This window comes from Xenopus laevis, chromosome 7L, assembly GCF_017654675.1.
Source record: "Xenopus laevis strain J_2021 chromosome 7L, Xenopus_laevis_v10.1, whole genome shotgun sequence".
NCBI lineage: Eukaryota > Metazoa > Chordata > Amphibia > Anura > Pipidae > Xenopus > Xenopus laevis.
This window is the reverse complement of record NC_054383.1, coordinates 125,493,538-125,518,612: the sequence shown is the minus strand read 5'-3', so window position 1 is coordinate 125,518,612 and position 25,075 is coordinate 125,493,538. Positions and strand designations below refer to the sequence as shown.

At 45.4% G+C, this 25,075-nt stretch overlaps 1 protein-coding gene and 1 pseudogene across 1 annotated transcript; both read left to right on the top strand.

Moving 5' to 3' along the window:
• Positions 1–25,075, top strand: part of LOC121395695 — a 191,962-nt pseudogene that overhangs the window by 150,691 nt on the left and 16,196 nt on the right.
• Positions 480–23,639, top strand: LOC121395705 (serine protease hepsin-like). The gene is made up of 4 exons (XM_041569988.1): positions 480–699; positions 1,257–1,358; positions 3,176–3,217; positions 23,221–23,639. The coding sequence occupies exons 1-4, from the start codon at positions 684–686 to the stop codon at positions 23,379–23,381; spliced, it is 321 nt and encodes a 106-aa protein (XP_041425922.1). The 5' UTR covers positions 480–683; the 3' UTR covers positions 23,382–23,639.

The following is a 25,075-nucleotide window of genomic DNA, read 5'->3' as shown; positions in this document are numbered from 1 at the left end:
GAACTGGGCTTTCTACATATTTATGTAATTTCAAGTCTGTAACAGAAGGGTCTAAATACAAGAAATGTTATTTTGCATAATATAGGGATATGTATCAGAAATATGTTTTATTATCTTAAAGGAGAAGGAAAGCTACCAAAACAGTTTATTGCCAATAGTGCAAGCTATAACACTATATATTTATTCTGCAGAATGCTTTACCATACTTGAGTAAAGAGCTCTAGAAGCTCTATATGGTTATATAGGATAGCAGATGCCGTATTACTTGGTGTGACATCACTTCCTGAATGAGTTTCTCCCTGCTCACTCAAAGCTCTGGGCTCCGATTACAGCAGGGAGGGGAGGAGGGAGGTGGGGAAAGGGAGGGGGAGAAGGCTAGAGGAGCAAACTGAGCATGCTCAAGCCCTAGCCCTGGAGGTTTAAGCTGAAAACAGGAAGTCTGATACAGAAGCCCATGAGTACACAATAGAAGGAAAGAAATGTGATGTTTGTTTTGACAGAGGACTCAGAGAAGCATTACTTTGAGGGTTTACCGGTGTATTTATATTGACCTATCTGATAAAACGTACTTAGTTTAAGCCTTTCCTTCTCCTTTAAGTAACCTGTGCTTTGGTTTCAGGGTGTCGGGGTATACGGCAGTGTATAACACAGAGTCTGTGCGGTTTTATCTCCCAACGGCAGACATGGTGGAGAAAGAGGGTGAGTGGTTGTATTTACTAACAGCTTTTGTCTAATGGGAAATCTCATCTTCAAATCAATTTTAAATACAGTTTTAAGAGTAAAACCAAGTGGCACTTGGAAAGCAGGGCTGATCTCCATTAGGACCTGCAGCATTGCCGCCCCCCATTTCTGTTCTACAGACAATACAATGAAATGTGACCCCGCACCTTTTATATGAGAAAAATGTGGCCTCCTCGCGGCCGTATTCTAAGAGCTTTCCCTCAGTCAGCAGCTAATTACAGATAACAAGGAAGCTGTTGGGTGTCAGTTGGCTGCATCAGATTTTCATTATTCTGTCGTAGCGGGGTGGGTATTAAGTGCTCTATGAATACTTTATTCTGTACATGAGAAAGTGAAACCTTATCTTTGTATTGTGGGACACCCTCCTCCTGTCATCACTTGTATTCTTCCTCGCAACCTGTTCCCTTTGTGTGACAGGGGTAATTGTATCCCGTAACCTTTCCTCTGTGTACCCAGCCCTTGTCTGCCCCAAATTGCACTTGTACTCCCTCTGACATTGACTTTGTGTTCTTTAGGAATGGGCAAAGGCTGCTATTGGACCTCGCAGAGGATTCTGGGAGTGACGCTCTGTGTTATAATCTCATTGGCTGGAATTGGGGTCATAGCTTGGGCTGTAGGTAAGAATATAAAATATCTCACCCCAAATGCTGTCTGAATGGCTGTTAATTCAGTATCACATGAAATAGTTGGGAACATGGGATTTATGGAAATGTTGTCCAATATTTGTATTTATGAGCCTTTATATTTCAACTAAATAGTACCAATATAGTTTTTATTTATTTCATAAAGAGGTTGTTCACCTTTGAGTTAAATTTTAGTATGATGTAGAGAGGGATATTCTGAGACAATTTTGCAATTGGTTTTCATTTTTTATTATTTGTGGTTTTTGGGTTATTTCGTTTTTTATTCAACAGTATTTAAAAAAAAAAGTTGCTTGGGTCCAAATTACCCTAGCAACCATGCATTGGTTTTAATAAGAGACTGGAATATGAATAGGAGAGGCCTGAATAGAAAGACAAGTAATAAAAAGTAGCAATAACAATAAATATATTAAAAAACTATAAAAAGATTAATAATAAAGACCAATTAAAAAGATGCTCAGAATTAGGCATTCCATAACATACTAAAAGAAACTTAAAGATGAACCACCCCTTTAATGATTTTCCTTTCTAATCCCAATATATGTAAATGTTCTTGAACTTGGAATATACAGTAATTTAAAGGGGTGTAGACCCTAACAGACAGGGCATGAGTCTAAAGTGAAATCTTAAAAACTGAGCTTAACCTTTAATCTACAGGCTTCCTTTGGCATATTTTGGGTATTTATAGATATACACTGTTTCATTTTCCTTGCAGTATGCACAGGGTCGGAGCTGGTGCCCTCTGGTCTCCACACTTCCGAGCACATGCGAAAACGCTGAAGTGCACTGCGCATGCACAAACACCGGCCCAAATGCCGCATCTCGCCGCACATTTTTTTTGGTGCTCGGCAGCTTGGGGGAGAATGCCTGGGTTGCCGGCCCAGTCTGACCCTGTGTATGTATTTACAATTTCACCATGTAATTTGTTTCCCATAGAGGAGCATTGTGATCGATTTGAGATTTTTTCATGATTTATTCAAATGTGTTTTTCCATCCTTGCAACAATGTTGCCCAAAGGTTATAGGGAATTTACAGTATGTTGAGAATGCCCCAAAAGAAAGGGGGAGCAGCAAAGAGCAAAGGGGTAAGGAGTGGGTGAAGGAATGGGGAAATTAAGAAGACAAGTAGAGACAACAAGGGATGTGGGTGGTCATAGGAAACCTAAAGCTAATTTTAAGGTAAACTGGCCCTTTAAAGGAGAAGGAAAGCCCTGAGGCAGTTTATTGCCAATAAATTAGCTATAGTAGTGCAAGCTAGAACACTATTTATTCTGAAAAATGCTTCACCTTCCCTGAGTAAACATCTCTAGAGGCTCTTTGTTTGTTTAGGATAGCAGCTGCCATATAAGCTTGGTGTGACATCACTTCCTGCCTGAGTCTCTCCCTGCTAACTCATGGCTCTGGTCTAAAGGTGGCCATAGACGCACAGATAATATCGTACAAAACAAATTTTCGTCCGATATTCGTTGCGTGTATGGTGGAAAAAGAGCCGACCGATATCGGCAGAAGACTTGGATATCGGTCGGTTCATCGATCGATCGAGAGGGAGCTGTACTATAGGTATTTTGCGCCTATGTGGCTACCCAGGGAATATGAAATGTTGGTCAGGCCTGTGGTTTGCCTGGCATAGTAGAAACTGACATAATATAAGTATTAACCATTCTTTTCAACAGAAGGTCAGTTTATAGCAGTAATACCAAGGAATCCTTCAGTAGCATAGCTAACTACATTACAGAGATGTCCTATTCAGCTCTCGCCCTTGTCATATTTAACGTCTGTGTCCTGTGGTTTCAGTGACGTATGTTTTGAAGAACGAAAACCAAAACTTATACGCAGGTGCCTTTTCTACAACTATACATGGCACAATATTGTCATTTTTAGGGCTCTATACCAGCCACCAGCTGTGGGAGGGAGCAGTAAGACTAATAAACAAAGTGAAGTCTCTTTGTGCCGGAGCAGACATACCCAGGCACTGGAGCCTTTCATCTTGCAAAGTGGCTTTATTAGAGCGATAGAGAGAGCAGTTGATTGTGCTGGAACAATGGCTCTGTTGATACTCTGTCACCAAGATTACGGGAAATTCGGCACAATTTAGCAGGAACAGCCCTTCATTTGCTTATAGTTTGTACAGAGAGATACCAGTTCCCCTGTACTAATTGAACTCTTCAGAGAAAAAACAACCCCTGTGGTTTCATCGGCCATGTTGAGAACAAGTGATGGTTGGTTACCTGTTAGTTTATCCTGCTGAAACAACAAATGAGGGGGGACCAGATGAGAGTCCTGTTACATTTGTCAGCCCAGACAAATAGGATCGCCTGATTCAGTACTTGTGTGGGATGAGTGGATCTTGGGCGTGTTTGAGTTTAGATTAGGCCGAATCCTTCGTGAAAGATTCTGCCGAATACTGAACCGAATCCTAATTTGCATATGCAAATTAGGGGTGGAAGGAGAAAACATTTTTTACCTTGTTTTGTGACAAAAAGTCATGCAATTTCCCTCCCGCCCCTAATTTGCATATGCAAATTAGGATTCAGTTCGGCCAGACAGAAGGATTCGCCTGAATCCTGCTGAAAAAAAATGAATCCTGGATTCGGTGCATCCCTAGTTTAAAACTATACCGATGCAGTGTCAATGAAATATTGGAGGCCCCTCCTCTATGCCTTAGGCATAGAGGCGGGGCAAGCAGTTACTTTCACTTTCCATTCAACACTTCCTACAGGTCACTGCTCTCCCCACATTCCCCCGTAGCCAGTACATTGGGATGGACATCAGGTCCCCCACTCTGGTGCACAAACAAGATTCTGAGATGATACAAGGCTTGTCTTAATAACAGTGTCCACAAAATGGCTCCTGCCTGCTTGTTATAATTATGAATTCCCAGACTGATGGAAACAAGATTCAAATAATTTATATAGTTTAATTAAAGCTCATTTTGCTTGACTAACATAAAATAGGATTTGGAATAATTCTTTTGGGTGACGGGTCCCCTTTAACCTGACCCTCTGACTCTACTAATGGTGTTATTTCAGTAACGCTGGGCTGGGGGTGGAGCGATCCTTCCATAGGCTGAAGTCCTGTTTTCATTTGTAATTAGCCTATGGAAGGATCGCACCGCCCCCTGCCCAGCGTCACTGAACCAACACAGAAGATCAGTTAGCAGTGTTGGAGAGTTGGGTCAACGAAGGTTCTCTGGCTTTGGGGGTGCCTTTAGTTAAAAATATTCGGCGTGCAGCAGCTCCTAGATACGGACACGTTCCTTTGATTTTTATAGGAACGTGTCAGTATTGCTTTAATGGGGCATGGCAAGGGTTTATGTTTCTAATCGGCCCTTCTGTCAGTGCAGACGTTAGGGTTTTGTCTTCATCACCTCTGGAGGCAGGACAGAAGAATTGATGTCTCTTGGCCCCTCCTACTGGTTATATGAGCTGGCTCCACCTCTCATCCTCGGTTCTTTTGTCCTGCCTCGGAGGTGTAGGACAGACAATGTCTTTCTCTTTTTTTTTCCTTTTCTTCCCTTCTGTTACAGCTTCATTTATATTACACTGTACTATTAGGCACGCAGAGCTGCCACTTTCAGTGTAGGACAGGAGCCAAGAGGACAGGGATTGCAGGCTGACACTCACACTGAACACGCAGAGCTGTTCATGAGCAGCCTAGCAGACATGCAGAATCGTGCATGTGGGACCCAATGGCACGCAGAGCTGTCTAAATGGGTTGCCTCACATGGCCTCCTGGGCCCACTTTGAACAATTGGGGCATTATGGACGTGTGTTTTTACTACACAGAACTTTCGATTCGCAGAGCAGTCTTACATCGGTGTTTTCCCCCTATGCACCAGTACACCCTTCCAGGGACACCCCTACAGGGCGCAGCACACGCTCCAGGGGCGCGGATTGCTAGGCAACGCCAGAGCGCCAAAGACTCACTAAGATGCGCGAGTATTTCGCGCCATTCCCGACGCGTGTTAGACGTGATGACGTCAATGCCGGGCGCCATTTTAGATAACCGCAACTAGGTTTACAGCAACTCCGGTTTCCCTCCGCTCATTAAACTGAAGTATCAGACTCTGGCGGCCAAATCCGACTAATTACACAGACGGCTGCAGGCACTGCTGCACTCACACAAGCAAACCTGACAGAAACGTGAGTTTATTATCATTTTACATCGGCCTCATTGACAGTAGTCCACCATTATGGAGAAAGCTGATTCTCTGAGGGAACTCAGGGATGAATTATTATCCACTAAAAAGGCAAAGAAGCCTGACAAACAACCTAAATGCAAAACTTGCAAACATTCCTTAAGGAAGTCTGAAAAGATATACTGCTCAGACTGCAAGAAACCTAGGGCAGAGGAGACACAAGAACCACCTGTGCTTTCCCCACAACCTGCTCAGGCACTAGCTTTAGAGGGATCCAGCTCTGCTCCAAATACCCCTCCGCTAGCCATACCTAGTACTTCACAATCTAGGGTGGAGACATCTCCAGCCATGCCTTGGGAACAAATTAATCCTTCTCAAGTACATCCACCTGCACCCCCTCAACTTGGAGAATTTTTGCAGTGGATCATGAACACTGTTCAGAACCCACAGGCTCAGACAGGGAAACATTCTAAAAAACGTAAGAATCGAGCCCCTGAATCCTCAGCTTCAGAATCTGAGGAGGGGTTAGCCTCAGACTCAGAGGAAGATAAACCCCCCTTTTTAGAATCTGAATTATCTGAACATGCACACTTATCCAACTCTGACTCGGATGATGATATTCCATCTGCAGCAAACCCAGATATGTCTAAGAAACTACTCAGGGAGATGCTACAAACTTTGGAGATCAGGGATGAAACTGTCACCCTATCTAAGGCTGATAGACTACTAGGGGTACATAAAAAACCAAAGCAAACCTTTCCTGTTTTCGGTGCTATTACACAGGCAATTGAGACCGAATGGGCTCAACCAGACAGACGCATTGCTCTCACACAGAGATTTTTTAAAACATATCCTGTACCCGAGGATTATCAAAAGAAATGGGATAAAGCCCCTAGGGTAGATTCAGCGGTTGCCCGACTATCCAGACAAACCGCACTACCTGCGGAAGAAGCCGCATTCAGAGACCCACTAGACCGCCGCATGGAATCTACTTTAAAAAGAGAATATGTTCAGGCGGCAGCAATTTTACGCCCGGCCGCAGCATCGGCGGGATTATCTCGCACGGCCAAACATTGGGCACAGGAACTTACACTACACCCACCGTCGTCTCAACAACAACTCCAATCTGAGGTATATAGGTTGAGTTCTACACTAGCATTTTTAGCGGATGCAGCCATGGAAGTAGTGAAGTTGGCAGCCAAATCAACTGCAAATATTGTAGTAGCACGTTGTGCACTATGGCTACGACATTGGTCGGGGGACACCGCTTCCAAACTAAGACTAAATTCGCAGGAGACTCCTTATTCGGCCCAGACTTGAAGCAAATTATTGCAGAGGTCACAGGGGGTAAGAGCACTTTTCTACCCACTGGAAAAAGACAGAAATTTGAGATGTCAAACAGAAACCAATCTAGACGAAACTGGACATCCCAGAGTAGGCCCTTTCGGCCCTTTCGTTCCAGCTTCAGGTCAACACCATCAGACCAAGGAAACAAACGGCCCAGACCCAGCTGGCACCTACAAAGCCGCACAAATAAGAAACCAAACACACCTAAACCCCACTCCGCCTGACTCCCAACAGGGACTCAGTCCACAACAAATAGGGGGCAGACTACAGAAATACCTAGGAGAATGGCAAACACATGTATCAGATTCTTGGGTACTCAGCATAATTTGTCAGGGCTACAGAATTCCTTTCACTCCTCATCTACCACAAAGGAGGTTTCTTCCGTCTTCCACCGCTCCACACAGAGAACACTTGCTCCAACAAGCAATTTCAACACTGTTGAACACTGGGGTGATAGAGACCGTCCCAGAACCCCAAAGATACAGGGGGTTTTACTCAAACCTTTTTCTGGTACGGAAGAAGGACGGAACCTTCAGACCAGTTTTAAATCTCAAACCACTGAACCCTCTAGTCGCAAATCAAAAATTCAAAATGGAATCAGTCCGAACAGTAATTGCAGCCATGGAACCAAATGTGTTCATGACTTCGATAGACTTACAGGACGCATACCTACACATTCCTATCTACCCAGACTCCCGAAGGTTCCTACGGTTTGCCATCAAAGACTCACACTATCAGTTTACAGCATTACCCTTTGGGCTTTGTACTGCTCCACGGGTATTCACCAAAGTGCTGTCACCAATAGTGGCTTACATCAGATCACTGGGGATACACATAATCCCTTACCTGGACGACCTTCTCATTCTGACACCTTGTGCTTCACTGGCAGCCAAAGACACAACAACATGCATATGAGTCCTTACTCAACACGGCTGGCTGATAAACTACCACAAAAGCAATCTCAATCCGAGCCAGAACATTCTCTTTCTAGGTCTCCAATTCAATTCAATCAGCCAAAAGGTGTTTCTTCCATCAGACAAAGTGGAAACACTAATCTCTACCACTCACGCCTTCCTGACCGCGACAACTGTTTCGGCAGAGGACTGTCTTCGTCTTTTGGGGTTCATGGTATTCAGTCTGGAGGCCATTCCCTTTGCCAGTTTTCACATCAGGCCACTTCAGCACAACTTCCTTGCTTATTGGAACAAAAATCACAGGGATCTGCAACAGCAAATTCCGTTAAGTTCAATTACCAGAGACAGTCTAGTATGGTGGACGCTACCACAAATCTACGACAAGGTCGCAGTTGGGCGAATCCCTCGTGGGAGATAGTGACCACGGATGCCAGCCTACGGGGCTGGGGAGCAGTCTACAAAAATCACACTCTTCAGGGACTGTGGACACCAGAAGAAGCGTCATTACCAATCAATATATTGGAGCTTCGGGCAGTTGTACTAGCTCTACAGAGATGGACACCTATACTACAGTCCTTACCAATCCGAATTCAATCAGACAATGCCACTGCAGTGGCCTATATCAACAAACAGGGCAGAACACGCAGCACGAGAACCATGCAGGAAGTATCACACATTCTGACTTGGGCAGAACATTACGTCCCCAACATATCTGCTGTATTCATCCCAGGAGTCCAAAACTGGGAAGCAGACTACCTCAGCAGAACGACGGTAGATCAGGGAGAATGGTCACTAAACAACGAAGTGTTTGCCCGCTTGACTTACAAATGGGGCATGCCGGAAATCGACATGTTGGCTTCCAGGCACAACCACAAAGTCTCCCTTTACTGTGCCAGAACAAGAGATCCAGGGGCAGCCCTTGTGGACGCACTCGTCATTCCATGGAATTTCAGACTAATATACGCATTTCCACCGTTAGCCATCTTACCGAGGGTAATCAGAAAAATCAAACTAAGCGAGGCCACGGTGATTCTAATAGCGCCAGATTGGCCCAACAGAGTGTGGTACACAGATTTGATTCAATTGTCCATAGCCAAACCATGGAGACTACCACTCCAACCAGATTTGCTCTCCCAGGGCCCTCTCAAGCATCCACATCTACCCATTCTACGTTTAACGGCGTGGCTCTTGAGGCCACATGGTGGACCCGACAGGGGTTCTCACAGACAGCTGTAGACATCTTATTGAATGCGCGCAAGCCATCTACGGCCAAAGTATACCATAAGGTGTGGAGAACTTTCATTGCTTGGTGTGACCGACATCATACCCCTTGGCAAGGGGTTTCCACCAACCACATCATAGAATTCTTAACAGATGGTTTTCAGAAAGGGCTGCGCTTACGCACTTTAAAGACTCATGTGTCAGCATTGTCAGTACTCACACACAATCGTTGGGCAGATGATGCCACAGTCCAACAATTCTTCAAAGGAGTGACTAGGTTCCGACCACCACTGAGGGAACCATTGCCATCATGGGATCTACCCTTCGTATTGGATGCTCTACAAAAACCACCATTCGAACCTCTCAGTACGTGTGAACTAAAATGGCTTTCGCTCAAGGTTACCTTTCTTATTGCAATAACGTCAGCTAGACGAGTCTCGGAGATTGCAGCATTCTCATGTAAAGAACCATGGTTAGTTATACCTCAAGATAAGGTGGTTCTGCGCACTACTCTTACATTTCTAACCAAGGTCGTCTCTGACTTTCATTTGAACCAGGACGTTGTTCTACCATCCTTCTGCCCTAATCCACGAAATGATAAAGAGGCACAACTGCATACATTGGATGTTGTAAGAGCTGTTAAGATTTATTTGAAACGGTCAGCACCGTATCGTTCTTCCGACACCCTACTGGTCTCATACTCAAAGGCTTAAAAGGGAAAAGCTATTTCCAAAAGAACTGTGGCACGCTGGCTTGTAGAGACTATCAATTCTGCTTATGATAGACGACAGAGACCTAGACCATTTACAGTGAAGGCACATTCCACCAGAGCTCAAAGTACATCCTGGGCTCTTTTCAATTTGGCATCACCTGCACAGATCTGCACAGCAGCCACATGGGTTTCACCCAACGCTTTCATTAAGTTTTACAAGTTAAATGTTTTTGCTTCACAATTTGCTTCACAATTTCTTCAAGCTGCAGTAGTACAATAGCTAGTTCTATCTACACATACGGTATATAATTACCCACCCAGTTCACGGGACAGATTTGTTACGTCCCCTAACGTCTGCACTGACAGTAGGGCCGACTAGAGAAAAAGGAATTTTGTACTCACCGAAAAATCCTTTTCTAGTAGGCCCGAACTGTCAGTGCAGTAAGTCCCACCCAGGCTGATTTTAGTATGGGCCACGGGACCTCTTTCTCGCTATCCTTTCTACCTTTTGTCTCTTGCCCTTCTTTCTACTCTTTCTGTCTCCACCAACTGAGCTTTACAACCGAACTGAGGATGAGAGGTGGAGCCAGATCATATAACCAGTAGGAGGGGCCAAGAGACATCAATTCTTCTGTCCTGCCTCCAGAGGTGATGAAGACAAAACCCTAACGTCTGCACTGACAGTTCGGGCCTACTAGAAAAGGATTTTTCGGTGAGTACAAAATTCCTTTTTCTCTAGTCGGCCCTCCTGTCAGTGCAGACGTAATGGGTTATGTTATCCTTCACCTCTGGAGGCAGGACAGAATTGTTGACTCCTGGCCCCTTCTCCTGTTATAAGGACTGGCTCCACCTTCTCTCCTCAGTTCTTTGTCCTGCCTCAGGAGGTTATGGACAGATATTTTCTGCTTCTCTATTTATTATTTATTTTTTATTTTTTTCCCTTTCTTCCTTCCTTTTACTAGCATTTTACACCAATTAGGGCATGGTGATCGGTCCCCTTTTTGGTACAATTCTAAGCTGAGCGTTCTGTACGGCTCACATGGCCATAGGTGACATGCAGAGCCTTCACAGGCACACAACCTATAGGGTATGCAGAGCTACCCGCTATCATTTTAGGTTGTTATCTGATTCTCGAGGCCTTCAGTGCAACACTGTCTGTACAGGGTAAGGGACTCACTCTGCAAAGTCGCATAGTCTACAAGGGGCTGGTGGTCGATGGACTCCCACTGCAGTACTAATGGATTAAGTACCTTGGCTGATGCTGTTAAATCCTTTGTGCAGAAGCGGCCATGGAAATCTCTTTCCATCGGATCCATGTGACCTTACGAGCACTCATTGTGGGACAGTGGTGAAGGCCGGTTGCCTCGCAACAGACTACGCTGCTTGGGCGCGGTGGCCTTCTTTGCGCCGTTGGCCCACTGACGTCATTATTGTCAGCCGCATCTGGGATTCACTCTGCATCGCGGCGGCTCTTCGCGCCAAGGCATAGGCGCTTTGACGTCATCAGGCGCGGCCGCTCTTTTCATTGCGGCTCACGCGTCAGCTCCAGTGTGGGCGCAAGTTTTCTCCTCTTCTGCATTATAAAGCAGGCAACGGTCAGCATATCTATTCTGGTCACGGAAAGGATTAGAAGACAAATCCTGCAGCCTTTTCGAGACATATTGCCCAGGGGTGAGTGTAAACCTCATTTTTGTTGGGACTCACTCTGCAAACATGGAGAAATCAGACTCTCTCACAGAGTTAAGGGCGGATATACAATCTGTTAAAAAAGACAAAAAAACCTGAAAAACTACCAAAATGCAAAACCTGTAGACACTCATTAAGGAGATCAGAGAGAAATTATTGTTCTGACTGTAAAGCCAGCAAAACTACAGACACTCAGGGACCACCTGTATTATCACCACAATATCCTCTGTCTCAACCACCTCCTGATCCAGTCAATACTGATAACGGGAGGGCACCACCTGCTCCTATCCTGTCTCCATCACAACCAACTACCCCATTGCAGGTCACAGGGGATACTTCTCCAATTCCATCTTGGAATCAACCCGGTTCCTCCACTCCAGTTCCACCACAATTTGGGGATTTCTTACAATGGATAATGAAATCTGTTCAACCCTTTCCATCTACATCTTCTGAATATGCACAATCAGCTAAACTCAACAAAAAGCGTAAAGCCGCGCTTACAGTGGACTCCTCTTCAGATTCAGAAGAGGGGTTAGCTTCCGAATCAGATCAGGAAGATAATCCCTGTTTAGAAAAATCCATGTCTGATCATTCTCCTGAGTCAACTTCAGACGATGAACACACACAAACTACTAATCCAGAAGTTACTAAAAAGTTACTTAGGGAAATGATGCACATGCTCGAGATCAAAGATGAAACAGTGGCACTATCTAAAGCTGACAAACTCTTAGGAGTTCCAAAAAATCTAAATTGACTTTCCCAGTGTTCAAGTCAGTCACACAAGCAATTGAAACAGAATGGAATCAACTTGAGAGACGGATTGCTCTTACTCAACGTTTTTTCAATACATATCCGATTCCTGAGGAACACCACAAAAAGTGGGAAAAAGCCCCACGGGTTGATTCGGCGGTAGTGTGCCTGTCTCGACACACGGCCTTACCTGCTGAAGAAGCGGCATTTAAGGACCAGATGTCACTGGAGGAAAGAGTACTTTCCTTCCCACTGGGAAGAAACCACGTTTTGATCATTCTTCTAGATTTCCAAATAGGAAAAATTGGTCCTCCCAAGCTCGGCCCTTTCGGTCCGCATTCCGGTCAACTCTCCCCGACCAGACCAATAAGCGCTCCAGACCGCCTTGGCACCAACAGTCACGAACCAACACCAAAAAACCTATCCCCAATAGATCCACATCTGCCTGACTCAGCCCTCCTAGGGCACATTCAGGTGGGCGGCAGATTGCAGAGATACTTGGGCGCTTGGCAAACACACGTCACAGACACATGGGTGCTAACCATAATTCAACAAGGCTATCTAATTCCTTTCACGCATCTCCCAACCACCAGGTTCCGTACTTCTTCAACTACTCCAAAACGGTCACTATTGCTCCACCGGGCAGTCAACTCTTTACTGCACGCAGAAGTCATACAACCCGTACCACTACCTCAAAGGTTTCGAGGGTTTTATTCGAACCTTTTTCTAGTCAGAAAGGACGGCTCATTCAGGCTGGTGCTGAACCTCAAAGCTTTCAACACATTTGTTTCCAATCAGAAATTCAGAATGGAGTACGTCCGTTCAGTTATTGCAACTATGGAACCAGGATACTTCAAGACATCCATAGACCTTCAGGATGCTTATCTACACATACCCATTTGTCCCGCCACTACCTACGCTTTGCGATAGGCAACCTCCATTACCAATTTACTGCCTTGCCCTTTGGACTTTGTACTGCACCACGGGTTTTTACCAAAGTTTTAACACCAGTGATCGCCTACCTCAGAACCTTGGGGATCAAGATCTTACCGTATTTGGACGATCTTCTCATTTCAAGTCCTTCGGCAGCCCAAGCAGCTGCGGACACTCATTCCTGTCTCCAAGTGTTATCACAACACTGATGGCTGATAAACTACCGCAAAAGTACACTTCAACCGACTCAGACCATCCAATTTTTGGGTCTGGATTTCAATTCCCAGTTACAGAAGGTGTTCTTACCTCAAGACAAGGTGAACAGATTAATTCACGCAACCAAAGCTTTCACAACAGCTCCGTCAACCTCGGCAGAGGATTGTCTCCGCCTTCTGGGCTTCATGGTATCCGCACTGGAAGCAATTCCATTTTCCAGATTTCACCTTCGTCCTCTCCAAAACAATTTTCTGAGTCAGTGGAACAAAAACCACAAGGATTTAAACCAAATCATTCCCATATCCAACATAACACATCAGAGTTTGGAATGGTGGATGGACCCAGCCAACCTCCACAAGGGCAGGAGTTGGGCCCCCTCCCAGTGGGAAATCGTGACTACAGATGCCAGTCTCACAGGTTGGGGAGCGATTTATCACAATCACACGTTACAAGGCACTTGGAAACCGGGAGAAAACACTTTACCTATCAACGTCCTGGAACTCAGGGCGATCGCCTTAGCTCTAGAGGGTTGGACCCCATTCCTACAGTCTCAAGCCGTACATGTCCAATCCGACAACGCCACGGCGGTGGCGTACGTCAACAAGCAGGGCGGCACACGCAGCAGCTTGGCCATGCAGGAGGTGACCAGGATCTTGCAATGGGCAGAACCTACAGTGACCAATCTGTCCGCGGTCTTCATACCGGGAATACTCAATTGGGAGGCAGACTATCTAAGCAGAACTACCCTCGACCAGGGGGAATGGTCACTCAACGACACAGTGTTCCAGCAACTTGTGGCCAAATGGGGCACCCCGCAAATCGACATGTTGGCCTCCAAACACAACAACAAACTTCCACTGTTTTGTGCCAGAACAAAAGACCCACATGCGGCGTTCGTGGACGCCTTGGTCATACCCTGGAACTTCCACACAGTGTATGCCTTCCCACCCCTGGCCATCCTACCCAGGGTAATTGTGACATTGAAGCGAAGCAATGCCACCACTATTCTAATAGCGCCCGACTGGCCCAACCGAATGTGGTACACGGATCTGATTCGACTGTCTGTATCCAAACCGTGGCGGTTGCCGGACCGTCCCGATTTGCTCACTCAAGGCCCAATCAATCACCCCAATTTACCACTCCTGCGTTTAACGGCGTGGCTCTTGAGACCGATTGGTGGTCCCAGCAGGGGTACTCACAGAATGCAATAGACATTTTACTTCAAGCACGCAAGCAGTCCACAACTAAAGTGTATCATAAAGTATGGAAAACTTTCTTAACATGGTGCCATCAACATAGTTTTCACTGGGACACTATATCACCTTTTGTTGTCATTGAGTTCCTCACTGATGGCTTCAAGAAGGGCCTTGCTCTACGGACGCTTAAATCACAAGTGTCAGCACTGACAGTCCTGACTCATGAACGTTGGGCTGACAAACCAGAAATTCAACAATTTTTTAAAGGTGTGGCGAGGGCATGGCCTCCAATTCGTCAACCTCTGTCCTCCTGGGATTTGCCTCTGGTACTCAATGCCCTGCAAAAACCCCCTTTTGAACCACTAGCATCTTGTGAACTTAAGTGGCTATCCCTCAAGGTTGTCTTCCTGGTGGCCATCACGTCCGCAAAGCGCGTATCGGAATTGGCTGCCCTTTCCTGCAAGGAACCATGGATTTCTTTCCATACTGACAAGGTGGTGCTCAGAACGACACGAGATTTTTTGCCAAAAGTAGTGTCCGAGTTCCACATCAATCAGGACATTGTTTTACCATCCTTTTGTCCCCAAACAGCTAATGAACGAGAACAACTTCTTCACACGTTGGACGTTGTGCGGGCGTTGCGAGTCTATGTTAAGAGGTCATCCTCCTACAGGCATACTGATTGTTTATTTGTTTCCTATGCAGTATCTCACAAAGGACTAGCCATTTCAAAGAGGACGATTGCTCGTTGGTTAGTGGAGAGTATACACACTGCCTATGACTTCCAGCACAAGCCCAGACCGTTGGCAGTAAAAGCTCACTCGACTAGGGCACAGAGCACGTCCTGAGCACTGCAGAACATGGCTACGGCCGAACAGATTTGTAATGCTGCCACCTGGGCTTTTATTAAGTTTTACAAGTTAAATGTTTTTGCATCACAAGCGGCTGTGTTTGGCCGTAAAGTTCTCCACGCTACCGTGGCTCAATGACTCACAACTTAAGCTATGCAGTTCACAGTTCTACCCACCCAAATTGAGGGACAGCTTTTGGACGTCCCATTACGTCTGCACTGACAGGAGGGCCGACTAGAGAAAAAGGGATTTTGTACTCACCGTAAAACCTTTTTCTAGTAGGCCCGAACTGTCAGTGCAGTAAGTCCCACCCAGGCTGATTTTAGTATGGGTTTCGGACATCTCTTGTCGCTATCTTTTCTTATCTGTTGTCTCTTGCTCTTCCTTCTGTCTATACTGTCTCCACCAGCTGAGCTTTTGAACGAACTGAGGAGAGAAGGTGGAGCCAGTCCTTATTAACAGGAGGAGGGGCCCAGGAGTCAACAATTCTGTCCTGCCTCCAGAGGTGAAGGATAACATAACCCATTACGTCTGCACTGACAGTTCGGGGCCTACTAGAAAAAGGTTTTACGGTTGATGTACAAAATCCCTTTATTTAGAGTATCAAGACTGTTCTATTATTTTTAAATTGGGATCCAATCTACTTGGACTACAATCTTCTAGTTAGTAGAGCTCATAGCCCATTGGGATGATAAGATACAAACTTAGAAGGGCCCTGCTAACAAAAAAAGAAATATGGGGCTCCATGTTTTCTTATGGAAGCCCTGTCAGCCCACAAGAAGGCAGTATTACCCCAGAGATTATGGGGTATATTTATCAAAGACTGAAGTTAGAGATCACCACAGTGAGATTTTCTATTACCGCACACCTCCTTCCACTTTTCTGCGTAGTGGTGCTGGTCTCCTTACTGCTTTGTAGTTTTGAAAAACGGTCCGCACACACCAATATTGCAGTCGGGATTGTGCCCCTTTTATTAATGCCACCAACAATCAACGTTTCGGGGGGAACACAGCCTCCCTTCTTCAGAATAAAATGATTTATTCTGAAGAAGGGGAGGCTGTTGTTCCCCCCGAAACGTTGATTGTTGGTGGCATTAATAAAAGGGGCACAATCCCCGACTGCAATATTGGTGTGTGCGGACCGTTTTTCAAAACTACAAAGAGATCACCACAGTCCACTAGCGTGAAATACCGCCATTCTCTCCAATCATTTTGATGGGATATTGAAAGGCGTATTTATCAATGGGTGAAAGTGAAAGTTCACCATTTGATAAATATACCTTTAAAACTCCCATAGAAATGAAAGGAGAGAGGCGGTATTTCACGCTAGTGGACAGTGCGACCTCTAACTTCACTCTTTGATAAATATACCCCTAAAATTGGAACGCCTAATTAGTTTCTACAGCAGTTGCTTTCTCTTCAACACAAAGTTCTCATAAACTGTAGGGGTAAGTTAAAGGAAAACTATACCCCTCAAAACAGTGTAGGTCTCTAAAAAAAATAAATATATTGCTCATGTGTAAAACCGGCTTAATGTTACAGTAAATAAACCATTTTCATAATAATATACCTTTTTAGTAGTTTGTGCCATGGGGTAATCATAAATAGAAAATTGCCATTTTAAAAAATAAGGCCGCCCCCCTGGGATCGTATGATTCACCGTGCACACAAACAAACTATACTTGTTAGGTCACATGAGCCAATTAACAGACAGAGTTCTGGCTTTCTCTAGTCGGCCCTCCTGTCAGTGCAGACGTAGTGGGATTTGTCATCCTTCACCTCTGGAGGCCGGACAGAATAAACTTGTTGACTCTTGGCTCCTCCTCCTCCTCTATATATATATATATGCTGGCTCCACGATTCCTTCCTCAGTTTTTTTGTCCTGCCTTGGAGGAAAGGACAGTAATCATTTTTTTGTTTTATTATTTTTTCCTTTATTTTATTCTTTATTTAACAGGTTTTTAGTATCACCTTAAAGGCACGCAGAGCTGCCACTTAGGTGCAACGGGATATCCAGGCATGCAGGAGCTGCCTGAGGCCATAGGTGATACGCTGAGCTATCACAGGCTAGCAACCCAAGGGTACGCAGAGCTACCCACATTACTCAGGAGGTTGTTTTTCATCCCACACTTCCCTCCCATCACGATGGGCAAAATGGGAAACACATGGAGGGGATGCCTACGGTTGCACATATACAGCTGAGACTGCTGATGCGCCATCCTGCAGCCTTCTGGCGGCTGCAGCTTGGCTGACGCAGGGGAGTGTTCCCTCTTGGCAAGGACTTGGTGGCTGGCGCCGCCGTCGTATAGGGAGGTGTGCAGTGTTCATTGCGGGATAGCGACCCTATGGCGGCTGTAAAAAGGCGCGCGCTTACCAGTTACTGTGTTCTTCAGCGGTTGCTAGGCAACGAACCGTTCAAGGACAGAAGCGCGCCAAAACAGGTTCGCGCCTCTAACTGAGTCGCACTGACGTCATCAGACCGCGCCGTTGCATACTGCGCACGGAGCACTTACAGTATAGTCTCCTTCAGCAGTAGCCTGTCTACGGAATGACACGGATCAACAGGTGATCATTACACTAAATAAGACACTAAATAAGTATATTGCACTCCAGATCAGAACAGCATAGCTGAGCCAGGGGTACAAACTCCTTAAGGGGACACTATAAATATAATACATTATGGAGAAGACAGATTCCCTAACAGAGCTACGTGCAGATATTCAAGGGGTAAAAAAAGACCAACAGAGGCCTGAGAAACGACCTAAATGCAAGAGCTGTAGACATTCTTTAAGGAAGTCAGAGAGAGAAATTACTGCTCGGACTGGTAAACCACAAAAAAGAGCAGAATCACAGGGACCACCCATCTTGTCCCCTCAAACCATGCCATCACTTACAGCAGAGGGATCTTGTGCTACTCCCATCTGCTGAAGACAGGGGCTAACTCACCGGGACCATTTTTACCGGCACCAACTACACCTTCCACGCCCCACTCAGATGCTGCAGAGGTTGCCACAAGTACCCCACCGGCATGAAACCAGATTCAGGCCCCCCAACTACAGTACCACCTCAATTTTGGGGAATTTATGCAATGGATTATGAATTCAATCCAACCAACAGCCTTCAACATCTAGACCAGCCCCACTGGTGACCAAAGGACCAAAGAAACGCAAAGCCCCAACAACACTAGACTCCTCATCGGAGTCAGAGGACGGGTTGGCATCAGATTCAGACGAAGAGGATCCAACCCTTCATGAGAAAAAATTTTCTGATCAAGATTCCACGGAGGTGGTCAGACACTGAACAGTCAGGTGTTGCTAATCCCGAGGTCTCCCGAAAATTACTCAGGGAAATGCTGCAAACATTAGAAATCAAGGATGAGTCAGTGGCCCTATCGAAAGCAGATAAGTTGTTGGGGGTCCAAAAGAAATTTAAGTCGACATTTCCAGTCTTTAACTCAGTAACACTGGCTATTGAAGCAGAATGGAACCAACCTGAGAGACGAATCGCTCTTACTCAGAGATTCTTCAAAACCTACCCAGTACCAGAAGAACACCAAAAGAAGTGGGACAAAGCCCCTCGTGTAGACTCGGCAGTAGCTAGGTTATCCAGACATACAGCTCTCCCTGCTGAAGAGGCGGCTTTCAAAGACCCACTAGATCATCGCATGGAATCTACCTTAAAGAGGTTTTATATCCAGGCGGCAGCTATACTTTGACCGGCGGTAGCTTCTGCGGGCCTAGCTCGCACAGCCAAACATTGGGCACAAGAACTGGCCCGCAACCCACCATTCTCAGGCCAGGAATTACAGGAGGAACTGGACAAACTCATGACGGCTTTCACATTCTTAGCGGAGGCCTCTATGGAGATTACCAAGCTAGCGGCCAAGGCCACTGCGAATGCTGTAGTTACCAGACGTGCACTATGGCTACGACACTGGTCGAGTGACACTGCATCTAAGATGAGACTCTTATCCTTAAGATTCACTGGTGATTCACTCTTCGGCCCTGACCTCAAGCAGATCATAGCAGAGGTGACGGGGGTAAGAGTACTTTCCTCCCTACCACAAGAAAACAAAGGTTTGACACACCAAACAAATTTCCTAACAGAAAGAGTTGGAATACACAGTCCAGACCCTTTCGCTCCTTTCGCTCCAACTTCAAGACGTCTACCTCTGACCAAACACAGAAGCGTAGACCAACATGGCTACAACACAGCCGTACAAACACTAAGAAGACGACCCCAACCAGATCCAATTCCGCCTGACTCAGCCCATCAAGGGCAGGGTCGAGTGGGGGGAAGGCTACAAAGATACCTTGGAGAATGGGAAACACACGTTACAGACAACTGGGTTCTAACGATAATTCAACAAGGCTACAGAATTCCATTCTCACCCCACCTACCACCCAGACAGTTTCGTACATCAACTTCAACCACCAAACAGCAACTTCTCCTGCAAACCACAACATCTCTATTACAAGAGGGGTAATAGCGGTTCAAAGCTTCAGAGGCTTCTATTCCAACCTCTTCTTAGTCCGCAAGAAGGAGGGCACTTTCAGACCGGTACTCAACCTCAAACCCTTAAATCCTATGGTCGCAAAGCAGAGGTTCAAGATGGAATCAGTTCAATCCGTAATAGCATCCATGGAACCATACAATTTCATTACTTCCATCGATCTTCAGGATGCTTATTTACACATACCGATCTACCCAGACTCTCGCAAATGGAAGCGATTCCCTTCTCGAGATTTCACATCCGGCCGCTTCAAAACAATTTCCTCTGCCGGTGGAACAAGGACCACAAGGACTTGCAACAACTCATACCCATAACAAACACAACCAAACAGAGTCTGCTTTGGTGGACACTCCCGGAAAATCTCAACAAGGGCAGAAGCTGGGCCCCTATTCACTGGGAAGTGGTCATTACGGATGCCAGTCTCAGAGGTTGGGGAGCAGTTTATCGCAGTTACACCCTACAAGGCCGGGGGGAACCAAGGGACAACGGGTTACCCATCAATGTCTTGGAACTAAAAGCAATCACGAATGCACTAGAGGCTGGACGACACTACTCCAGCACCAGTCGGAGTACAGTCCGACAATGCCACGGCCGTGGCTTACATCAACAAACAAGGCGGCACACGCAGCAGACTTGCCATGCAGGAAGTGACCAGAATTCTCACCTGGGCGGAGCAGACAGTCCAAAACCTTTCGGCGGTGTTCATACCCGGGGTACAGAACTGGGAGGCCGACTATCTGAGCAGAACTACCATCGATCAAGGAGAATGGTCACTGCACGACGAAGTGTTTCAACAGTTGGTACTCAGATGGGGAAACCCAGAAATCGACATGCTAGCCTCCAGGCACAACAGGAAACTTCCAGTTTACTGTGTCAGGACGAGAGACCCAGGAGCGACTTTCCTGGACGCCCTAGTCATCCCTTGGGATTTCACACTGGTGTATGCCTTCCCACCACTTCCAATCCTACCCAGGATCATCGACAAGATAAAGCACAGCAATGCCACGACAATACTCATAGCACCCGACTGGCCAAACCGAGTTTGGTACACAGATTTAATTCAACTGTCCGTATCCAAACCCTTCAGGTTACCTCTCCGTCCGGACCTCCTTCAGGGACCTGTCAATCATCCCAATTTGCCACTCCTTTGTTTAACGGCATGGCTCTTGAGACAGGGGATGGGCTCAGCAGGGGTATTCGCAGAAGGCAATAGACATATTGTTGCAAGCTAGGAAACGATCTACCTCAAAGCTCTATTAGTCATCCCTTGGGATTTCACACTGGTGTATGCCTTCCCACCACTTCCAATCCTACCCAGGATCATCGACAAGATAAAGCACAGCAATGCCACGACAATACTCATAGCACCCGACTGGCCAAACCGAGTTTGGTACACAGATTTAATTCAACTGCCTGTATCCAAACCCTTCAGGTTACCTCTCCGTCCGGACCTCCTGACTCAGGGACCTGTCAATCATCCCAATTTGCCACTCCTTTGTTTAACGGCATGGCTCTTGAGACCAGGGGATGGGCTCAGCAGGGGTATTCGCAGAAGGCAATAGACATATTGTTGCAAGCTAGGAAACGATCTACCTCAAAGCTCTATTACAAGGTGTGGAGAACTTTCATCTCATGGTGTAACCGACATAACCTATCGTGTGAAGAAGAGTCTCCCTATGCCATCATTGAATTTCTTGCAGAGGGGTTCCATAAGGGCTTAGCACTGCGTACACTAAAAACTCAGGTATCGGCCATCTCTGCATTGACTCACACACGTTGGGCGGACAGGCCCGAAATACAACAGTTTTTTAAGGGTGTAGCCAGAACGCGGCCATCACTCAAACAGCCACTTCCAACCTGGGATCTTCCACTAGTTCTCACTGCCCTTCAAAAAGCTCCTTTTGAGCCACTGGACTCATGTGACCTTAAATGGCTGACCTTCAAAGTTACCTTTTTGATAGCCATCACCTCAGCAAAGAGGGTGTCCGAGCTCACAGCTTTTTCTTGTAAGGAACCATGGACATCCCTTCATGCAGATAAGGCAGTCCTTAGAACCATGCCCGGATTCTTGCCGAAAGTTGTATCCGATTTCCACCTTAACCAGGACGTTATTCTTCCTTCTTTCTGTCCGCATCCAACACATGTCAGGGAAAAATCACTTCATACCTTGGACGCAGTGAGGGCACTGCGGATATATTTGAGATGGTCTTTACCATACCGGAAGTCTGACTCTTTGTTTATTTACTATGCTACCACTCACAAGGGCTTAGCAGTGTCTAAGAGAACTATTGCCCGCTGGTTAGTAGAGACGATCAACGTGGCTTATGGTTTTCAACATAAACTCAGACCTTTTGCAGTTAAAGCCCATTCTACAAGAGCACAAAGTACTTCATGGGCGCTTCAAAATATGGCAACTGCAGAACAAATCTGCAAGGCAGCTACTTGGGCTTCTCCCAATACTTTTATAAAGTTTTATAAGTTAAATGTTTTCGCTTCGCAACCAGCCCTGTTTGGCAGGAAAGTTTTACAGGCTGCAGTAGCAATATGATTAGGTAAATTGAGGCTACTCAGTCGTTCATTATACCCACCCTTCAGAGGGACAGATTTTGGACGTCCCACTACGTCTGCACTGACAGGAGGGCCGACTAGAGAAAAGGGGATTTTGTACTTACCGTAAAAACCCTTTCTAGTAGGCCCGAACTGTCAGTGCAGTAAGTCCCACCCAGGCTGATTTTAGTATGGGCACAGGGACCTCTTTCTCGCTATCTACTCTGGCTGTTGTCTCTTGCTCTTCTTTCTGACTGTACTGTCTCCACTGACTGAGCTTACAAAAGAACTGAGGAAGGAATCGTGGAGCCAGCATATATATAGAGGAGGAGGAGGAGCCAAGAGTCAACAAGTTTATTCTGTCCTGCCTCCAGAGGTGAAGGATGACAAATCCCACTACGTCTGCACTGACAGTTCGGGCCTACTAGAAAGGGTTTTTACGGTAAGTACAAAATCCCCTTTTTGCTTCCACACCTGTTACAGTTAAAGCTGCAGTATTTCTGGTCAGGTGATCTCTGAGGCAGCACACAGACCATCATGAAATGGGGGTTCAAGGCAAGAGATGTAAAAGGACAATATTTACTTAAAAATATATATATATATATATATATATATATATATATATATATATATATATTATATATATATAATATATATATATATATATAACTGTCTCTCATTTTGGGGGTATAGTTTTCCTTTTAAAGGATGACTAGCCCTGCTTATAAATAGACTATAATTGTCACTGAAATCTGATGTATAAAAGTACAGCGACCATCCCATGCTTTCTTTCTTACATTATCTTTCATCATCCAGTCCAGGTAAACCTTCCGGACCACCGCTTGTCCGTGTACGATGAGAAGGAAAAGGTGTGGCGTCTGGTCTGCTCATCTTTCTCTAACCCAGAGGTGGCGACATTGAGCTGCAAAGAAATGGGCTTTATTAGGTCTGAAAAAGTACTTCAACTGCTCGTCTAGAATTGTTGTTCTAAATCAGCAGCATTCCTAGAGGGGAGCGGGCCCTGGTGCGTGACGCGCAATCGGGCCCCGCCACCCTCCGTACGGGGCGGTTCCGGGGTGAATTAGTGGCGTGTGGTGCTGCCGGGGGCCCTGAGGGGGTGTGGGCCCTGGCCGCTCGCACCCCCTGCTCCCCCGGTAGTTCCGCCACTGCTCTAAATGTGACATCACTTTTTTTATTTCAACTTCAGCTACTTTTGATAGAACAGAGTAACAACACATGCCACCTCTTCTTTTCAGTTCCCTTAAAGGGGGCACTGATCTTGACAACTAAAACAACTGTTCTGTAAGGCTACAATTGTATTGTTATTATAACCTTCTATTCATTTTCTTGTCTGTCATTCAAGTCACTGCTTGGTTGCTAGGGCAAAAGGCTATCCTAGCAACTAGATATCTAGAAACAAACAGAAAATTCCATGCTAGAGAGCTGACGATGAACAAAAAAAGATAAATAATTTAAAGGGGTTGTTCACCTTTAAATGAACTTTTCGTATGATATAATGTGATATGCTGAGACAATTTACAATTGTTTTCATTTTTTTATTTTTTTGTTTTTAAGTTGTTTCACTTTTTATTCAGCAGCTCTCTGGTTGCAATTTTATGTGGGTACTAGGGTCCAAATTACCCTAGCAACCATGCACTGATTTGAATAAGAGATCGGAATATGAATAGAAAGATGAGTAATAAAAAGTAGCAATAACCATAAATGTGTAGCCTTATAGAGCATTTGATTTTAGAGGGGGTCATTGACCTCCATTTGAAAACTGGAAAGAGTCCAAAGAAGAAGGCAAATTAATTCAACAACTATAAATAAAAAAAAGGAAGGCCAATTGAAAAGTTGCTTATAAGTGGCCATTCTATAACATACAAAAAGTTAAAGGGATACTGTCATGGTTTTTATGGTGTAGTTTTTATTTTAAATTACACTGTTTACACTACAAATAATTCAATCTACAATACAAAATGTAATTCCTGAACCAGAAAATGTATTATATTTTTAGTTTTAAAGGTAATATTAGTGTGTGTCGGTGGATCTCAGGCCATTTTGCCTAGACATGTGCTTTCAGAAAGTGCTGTTCTACCAGGGAGCTGTTATCTGGTTACCTTCTCAGGAGGTGGGTGATCACTCCAACTTGCACTACAGCAGTAAAGAGTGACTGAAGTGTATCAGAGCCCAAGGCACATGACTGGGGCACCTGGGAAACTAACAACATGTCTAGCCCCATGTCAGATTTCTGACTGAACTTTCTGGACGTGTCAATGATTTTTTATGGGATCTGCAAACCTTAAAGGAGAACTAAACCCTAAAAATGAATTTAGCTAAAAATATAACAGCAGCAATGATCCAGGATTTTTAACCTTTCACAGGGGGTCACCAATCTGGGAAAGTGTCTGTGACACTCACATGCTCAGTGGGCTCTGATTGGCTGTTGAGAAGCTAAGCTTAGGGCTCGTCACTAATTATCCAGCAGAAAATGAGCTTCCCTGGCTGTAATATAAGCTGATGCTACAGGTTTGCTGATTATTAAATTCTGATGCTAATTGCACTGGTTTCTGTGCTGCCATGTAGTAATTATGTGTATTAATTACTAATCAGCCTTATATTGTGACATTTCTATTCTATGTGTACTGTATATTGTGAGTGGCTCCCTAAG